The 8,085-nt window shown below is 31.6% G+C and overlaps 1 protein-coding gene across 1 annotated transcript; it reads left to right on the forward strand.

The window, feature by feature from the left end:
• Positions 1-402: 402 nt before the first annotated feature.
• Positions 403-3,659, forward strand: LOC105345688 (hypothetical protein). The gene is made up of 4 exons (XM_020074198.3): positions 403-852; positions 1,377-1,422; positions 1,556-1,621; positions 2,822-3,659. The coding sequence occupies exons 1-4, from the start codon at positions 454-456 to the stop codon at positions 3,205-3,207; spliced, it is 897 nt and encodes a 298-aa protein (XP_019929757.3). The 5' UTR covers positions 403-453; the 3' UTR covers positions 3,208-3,659.
• Positions 3,660-8,085: the final 4,426 nt, after the last annotated feature.

Genomic DNA, 8,085 nt, shown 5'->3' on the forward strand with positions numbered 1-8,085 from the left:
CGAAAGTGGGAACGTAAATAAAGTGTTAAGGTTGACGCTGAGAATACATCACGCCACTCCGATAAAAACAAATTATTCGCCTGATAAAATGAGGGTCGAAAATCCTGCATCAGTTAACTGGTTATGTATGGAAAAAAGTTCCACAAACATACAGGTGTTTATTTCCTGTTTCTGATTTTTCCTTCTCGTGAGTAAAAATCTGGAACTCAAATACATTTAATGAGATTGGTTCTTAGAAACCGTACATGATAAAGGTATATCCTAATATCCATATATGGGCTTACATATTCACGAGAAAACGAACTACAAGTTTAAATCGATGAAGACTGCAAGAACACATTCTCTATATGTTTACATAGATTGAACAAGACATTTCATTTTTTTCACTTTCTTAAACGTGAAAAAGGGAAGTTATCCACATTCAGATATAAGGTATAACATACTTTTGGGAAAATGGCAAATCCAGAGGAGAAGGCTTGTTTTGGAGAGAATAAGAAAGTGTCAAATGAATACCTCGTTTCGCGTGGGAAAATGGCAAATCCAGAGGAGAAGGCTTGTTTTGGAGGGAATGAGAAAGTGTCAAATAAATGCTTCGTTTCGCTTGCTGTAAATGGCGTCCTATTAATTGGCGTATTTTGTTTGTTGGCTTTTTACATTGTCCGGCTGCATAATGACTACAAGGATGACCCCAAAGCCTGCAGATCGTCGCACCCTCCCCCCGAGGACTCGTTCTTCTCCTGTTCACCGTGCGAGCCCATGGTCAGGACCGATGATGCCGACACAATGAGGTTATTCATGAAAAGTTCCTCCATGGTGTGTTGTAAACGGATAAGTCCTGTTGTTAAGATAGAGGTGAGTGTAATTGATATAATGATTTGATAGAATCGTTTAAGCGTTTATTATATACATAAAATAATAGAAGATATTCACCACACTAATTTAACGCAAAGCTACATGTTTATGCATCAAACATTAACCCTCACAAAGTTTCAGTATAAAATAATTCTATGTGATCCATTATTTAAAATGAAATACTAGTAGAATGCTATTTTTACACAAACATATACGTTATTTCTGATATATTCCATATTCTTAATCTTCTATAATCACCAAAGCATTGCACGCCGACTGAGGAGTCATTAATAAAACAAAACGACGCAGTCAGCATATTAGTAAATATCATTGTGTTAATTATAAAAATTGATTTCAGATTGTAAAAAATGCAAATAATTTTATAACCAAAAATACCCTGGTATTTATACAAAAGGACATGTGTTTTTCGTTTCATTTCAGAATAAGCTGATATTCGTTTTGGTTGTTCTTTCATTTGTTAAAGTTTTTATGTTTAATTTATCAAATCATTTTTTTCGCTTCAGATGCCAATCATAAGTCAAATTAGTGAGAAGTGCCAGTCCAATAAAAGTATGTAAACAATATATTGACGTGTAAAAGAAAGAGCATTATATTAATAGAATTATGATTCTATTTGTCTGGGAAAAGATCAATTTTGATACAGATTTGTATAATAAAGATATGCATTTCATTTAACATTCAGCCGGTAAAGAGGGTACAGTTGGAGCACTGTTATACATTAACCATAACCAGACGCTTCATACGTCAGGTATGTAAATAGCATTATTTTTCAAATATTCAACATAAATTCAGAGGACTTGGTGGTGATGACCATTTTTGGACCATAGTAATATCTTTAAAAGAAAAGTTTTGTATAACACTATAAAACTAGATACGATCTTGTTACAAGTAACGAGTAGGTCTTCCGTGCGATTTCATTTTTAGATGATACCATTAAAATCGCAACAATTTCAGAACTAACCCTCCCCCAACCCACACATTCAATTTCAGATAATAGAAAAAATCCCTTATTTCGTCTTCAATTAGTGTGGGTTTCATTTTTTAAAGACAGATATTGTAACAATAAAAAACTTTGCTCCTATAATGCATTACAAAATCTTTATCATTTTCAGTGTTTTGTAATACACTTTACGAGTTTGTTTCAAAAAAAATTCTGATTTTCATCCACTTTTGTTATACATGTTTCAACAAATTATCAACTGATAAAAATATACAGATCATAACATGGAATTTTAATTCCAAATTAGTACCCAATTTTCGTGCGTAGGCGAGATCCAAGAAATGGTGTCACTGGCTTAAAACGACTAAATAGTGCACAACTTCAAACTATAGTCTACCTACCCTGAAAATTTCATTGTCACATATTTGATAGGTTTTTTTTAGCTCTGCACAAAATAGGTCGTAAAAATTTACAAAATCGGCCGTAAATCGGAAGTGAATACAGAAAACAAATTATAAGTGTATTAAGGTTACAACAAGTCTAATCGTCTGTGAGAAAATTGTTAAAATCGGTTGAATTAATAGTTTTTGAAAATTGTGTGCACAAAATTTGGGGGAAAATAATTTTTAAAAAACTGTACGAAAACAATGTCTTCCGTCGGAAACAGAAGACCTTAATAAAAACAGTACGAAAACAATAAGGCCTTCTGTTTGAAACGGAAAACCTTAAATATCTTAATTTTGATTTAAAATATTTAAATTTTTCTTTTCTAAATGACAGTTTATAGCTATATGGATTGTATAGACAATTTAAAAAAGATCTCATGATTCATTTGTTGAGCACCCATCCTCCATAAGAAGTTTACCGGTTGACAAGTTGACAATTTGTGTATATTAAATGACACAATATACAATAAGGGTAGTTGATTGTTACAATGCTGTATTGTTTTGTTGCAATTTGAATATTATTATAACTTTAGGTGAAAACAATTAAGTCCTTTTTGTTTAGGATTGCATTGGATGTTGAATAGTAGCAACACATATATGAAAGGAGGAGTGGGGTATGAAGAACTCCATCGGTACGGTCGACTCACCGTTCCTAGTGACGGGGTGTATGCAGTCTACAGCTACATACAGTTCGATTCATACACTGTACACGTGAATAATACACTAGACCACCCAAAGCCGGAAATGCACGTGATGTACAAAAATGGCAATCAACTTATTCAACTGAACAAGTTTATGTTGAGACAACACAGTTACATCACCAGTCACGTGGGACCGATTCTGGTAGAGATGAAGGCCAGAGATTCGATTCATGTTGCTGTCGGTTCAATGGGCAGGTTTATCCACAACAGTCCTCAGTCCAGCGTGTTCGGATTATATAAGTTGTGAATCACGATATTAGGGGAATAACAATTTCTTAATAATAGAGTGCTGCATGTTAGCAATTTAATAGTGATGGATACCGTATAACCGGTAATATTCGCGATGATCTAATTTTCATTTTCTATCATTTTCTATAACAAACTTTTTAAATCGCAAAAAATGACTGAAGCAAATCAAATATGTTATAGGTTTTACCCATTTTCCCAAATATTGTGACACGCGAAAAAAACCCGGATATACGGTATATAGTGTTAGACTATTGACAATTTGACAATTTTTCTGACAGCGTTTAATTTTAAAACCACGAACCAATAAAGTTGATATTTATTAATTTAACCAATTTTCTAATGAGTTAAGTTTAAAGGAACTGTATATGTAGTTTTAATTCATAGAGCTGCTCGGTCCAATTGCATATATTATATTCTATAAATGCTGTAAAACTATTGTTTATTTTATTATTTGTACATTGATAAGCTTAACTTGATTTTGTAGTGGAAATCATTGTCATGACACAATGTATATCCAAATTAATGTCTATGGACATCTATTATTCCAATGACTTCTATTCATCTTGATCTAAAATCAATCAAAAATGGGAATTGGATAAAAAAAAATCTTTTAACATCCTTGTGGCTTTCAGAAAAAAAATGTTTTTATGCAGTCTTTAAATAGCATTGAGCCCCCTCCACATCCACCCAAGTGTACAATCAGAAAAGGGTAAGCATTATGAAAACAATTACACGCATAAACGAAGTAACAAGAATGCTTTGGTTGCGGAGAATTTTTCAAACCGGATGTGTCATTAAAACGTTTTAGGAATATTAAAAAAGCTGGAATGTCATTTTTTTCCTTTAAAAATTTGTTTCATTACCATTTATGCAAAATTTTAATGGTATAATTGTATTTTTATTTTTCAAAAAAAATAAGAATATCCCTTGAAATTGACTTTAAAGGTAAACAAACAGATATAAATAGGATGTAACCCCTTTTTAACGCACTCTCAAGAATTTTAATCACATTGGGTTTTCATAGTAATTTAGTTGGTGTTAAATGTAAATCCTTTCTCAGATTAAAATTTATGAGCACATGTATCGCACTACTAAACAGACATTCCATTTAGGTCAATACTTGACAAACCAATTGCGTTCTATCTCCACTTTTTGAGACAATTAACAAATATTAATTCATTTTAAAATGATAATTCATTTGAAAAATGTAAATTCATTTTAAAAGTACATGAAATTGATATTTTTATATACTTTTTATTATCTTGCTCAATTTATATTGTTTAATTATTTATATACTAGTAGCTGATGTTATTATGCATGTAAATGTATAAGTAAAAAACATAGCAACAAACGTAAACGTCTATCAAAATATGTATAACAAGCTGAGGTGGCAAGGAAATGAAATTTAAAAATGTTATTCATGCAATGAGGCCGTTGGTCATTTTTTAGGCAATTTGACTTCGTTTTGAACTATTTCAGATTTAATTTATTAACATACTGTTTATAGACAGAAAACGGTTCACTGTACTAAAACATTTTATTTGAATTCAAGTCAAATAAAAACACGCAAAAAAGACATTCAATTATGTTTTGTTTTGTTTTATTTTTTATTTTGTAAAAAACAAAACTAATACATGTAGATCTTATCCGAATTTCAATTGCCTGAAAGTTTGTTACACAACTTTAATAAATTAAGATATTAAGATAAATATAACATCTTTGGTTTAGAGTATTAATTCAGTTTTTACAAAAATGCTTTTGCTTGTCCAAAGTAGACCAGAATTTCTTACGCAATCATTTTTGATCTGACAACTGAAAATTGATAGAAATATCATCGTATATAAAATGATACATTAAGGAAATCCAGAACTGAATTGTGCATTGAAGCAAAGTAAAGAAATAACGTTTTCATAAGTCTACAAAATCAAAATTTTCCTTTTAACAAATAATTGAAACACATTATGACATTTACAGCAAATTTATCACAAAACAGAATATACATTAGGGAAATCCAGAATATGATTTTGATACCATTTTATTTAATATTGAGTGAACAAAATGTGATTTTAAGATATTTTTTAAAAATTTCAACTGGCTGTATTATTCCAATGTATATCCCTGAAACGTTAATGCTGATAATTCAATCAGTACAATCTATCACAGAGTAGGTTCAAATGTCATGTAACATTCTGTGATCAGTTAGGTCTTAGAATACCAAGGCCTCAATCCCTGCAAATTTTCTTGCGCGAATCCCCCCCCCCCCTTTCCCCTTTCCAAAATTGCATATTTTTGCCTATTTCACTTCATTACTTCTTATGCATGATGCTACTTTCAAGTAATTTTCTACTGCTTTTGGGATCTGTTTTAAGGTGTAGTGAGCCACCTTAAGGGTCTTCACAGCACTTTGCACCTGATCCAAAACTAACAACTTACCTAACAAGACAACCTAAGTATACCTGAGTTTAAAGAACCTCAATACATTATTACTTTAAATATTTGTAAATTATATGCTCTATAGAATGATGCAATATCATCCGTCATCTTTTGACACACTTGGTAGTCTCACATTAAAGTGTAGAAATTATTAGGTAAAGATAGAATTAAAATGGCATTATTAAGCCGGATACAAATTTGCATCTCAATATCTAAGAGCTTAGAATAAAATTTATTTAGTATAATTGTATAAAATTGTACTGAATTGTACAAAAATGGAAATCATTGGCATTCTTTGAATTTGAATTTAACTTCTCAGAAAACCGTTCGATTCTTTCCTTTGGACTTTGATTTTGAACACTGTTCGTTATCACCACGTCATGCAATATACAAAAGAAACCGACAAATTTTTATCTTTTTTCAATTGGCCTATTATTAAAATGCAGATAAAGCTAGACTAACTTATGGTTTTGATTTGAAATAGAACTTGTTTTGCATTGTGAAAGGTATATGGTCTCTTTTAATGTTTATTTAGAGAACAAAGATTCAGACTGGATAAATAAACAGTGATAAAGTACCTTGATTACTTATGTAATATTAACGATTTTCACGTTTGAATTAAAAAATTTAATTAAGATTCTCTTCGAGCTCTGTGCTCATTTCGAAGAAAAGATAAGAAACCCTGGAAACAAGTTTGTGATCCGGATTTAAAGATGAAAAATATTTTGTAAATTTTCCCACTTAATGAGATTTTTTTTAATTGCATAACCGTTTAATCTAAAAATACCCATTGATTTAAACTACATGTATTTGTTCAGATCTTTTTATGTGTAATATGGAGTGTCACTTACAAATATTTCATGGATGAGAGGTTATTTGAAAGTGAACGATTGGGGGGGGGGAATATGATTTGAAAATTTTTAATTGAAAGTTCTCCCATCGATAATACATGTTTTTCACTTATCCGAAAATTTCTGTTTTAGCATATCGTTAGAAGCTTACGCAAAACAAACACCACTTGATCATGAGCAGCCAGGCTGCATATCGACCTACGTGGTATATATCATGGTACAAATGTACACCAAATTGCAGTTGCTTGGTCCTGTTATTGAAGATATACTACAATCACACTCGCATCCCTATAGAGCTAAAGGTCGTAAGGACAATCATATTATAAAACTTAAGAACGTATCTGCAAGGACCAGCTCGGCATAGAGCTAGATCAAGTAATCGTGCAAGACCGAGTTCAATCGTGAGCTTGATTTGGCGATACTATCAAACCTGTGTGCAAGTTGTCGTAATTAAAACAATTCAATTTTTTTTACGAGATCTTCTGATCAAATTGCCCAAACAAGCAACATTAGTCAACCCTATCGATCTGTTTGACTTTGTATCCAATCATAAAATTTAAAAAAAAAATTCCGCGATCAGTGTGAACGTAAAAAAAAAAACAGAATCAAAGTTTATGGGTAGGGTTACATTCATACTCTGCAGTAAAAAAAAATATTCGTTTGATTAATGAGTATCAGGAATCATGCTTACATTCAACAAGACATGTATATAAGACAGTGCCTCATCAACATACTGGTACGTATTTGCCCTCTCATTTTTGGGAGTTGATTTTAATCAACTCTCCTATGCAGTTACTCTGGCAAACCGAAAGTGAAACAGTGTTTGGACCTAAGCACAAATCATCACCGCTGACAAGACTAAGTTCTTGAAAATAATAGAAAAAAAATTCGATGTAATGTATGCTGAGGAATTGTTTTTCAAGGAAACTTATCTATTAATACTTTGAAAATAGTCAAATTTTATATGTAACGAACAATTTAGTTATTTTTGTAGTTTCATGTATTCCTACGCCAGAGTTAATATAGTCTCGTTCAACCAGACGCTCGGCTGTCTCCTTAAATCTGCGACAAGCAGAGAGGGGGCTCTCTTGCTTGTCGGATAATAACGGAGACAGTCAAGCGTCTAGAAAACGAGACTAGAGTTCGATATCAATAGTGCTGGGATTTATACAATTTTTAGAATTGTTTCGATAACTAATACATACTAGTAGTTGAAATCTATCTACATATTACACAACATGATTCATATGGGGTTTCTCGAAATTCTTGTCGGATAAGTCTAAAAATTCATATTGTAAAAAAGTGCGTATTTCAAATACAAACAAGAAACTAATTGCCATGCAAAATAAATTGATTTTAAAATAAATGGTAATCGATAAAATCAACTCCCGTCAGTACTTCAGTACTTTGATTAAAACTTGGAAACTTTAATACATGTAATGAATTGGTGCGTATAAATCATGCACGATACAACTATATCCTAGCATCCACATATTGACTCAACTATTCATGAGGAAACAAACACAAGTTTTAATCTTTATTCAGTTGACGATAAAAACTGCAAGACATTTTCCATAGACTGAATAGGTCAA

This window comes from Magallana gigas, chromosome 8 (genome assembly GCF_963853765.1).
Source record: "Magallana gigas chromosome 8, xbMagGiga1.1, whole genome shotgun sequence".
In the NCBI taxonomy this organism is placed as follows: Eukaryota; Metazoa; Mollusca; class Bivalvia; order Ostreida; family Ostreidae; genus Magallana; species Magallana gigas.

Bases quoted from the DNA above. Each gene is read 5' to 3' on its own strand.
- LOC105345688 (XM_020074198.3), top strand. From the start codon at position 454: ATGGCAAATCCAGAGGAGAAGGCTTGTTTTGGAGAGAATAAGAAAGTG. The intron at 1,423-1,555 runs GTATGTAAACAA...TTTAACATTCAG, and splicing joins GAAGTGCCAGTCCAATAAAA to CCGGTAAAGAGGGTACAGTT. The intron at 1,622-2,821 runs GTATGTAAATAG...CTTTTTGTTTAG, and splicing joins CCAGACGCTTCATACGTCAG to GATTGCATTGGATGTTGAAT.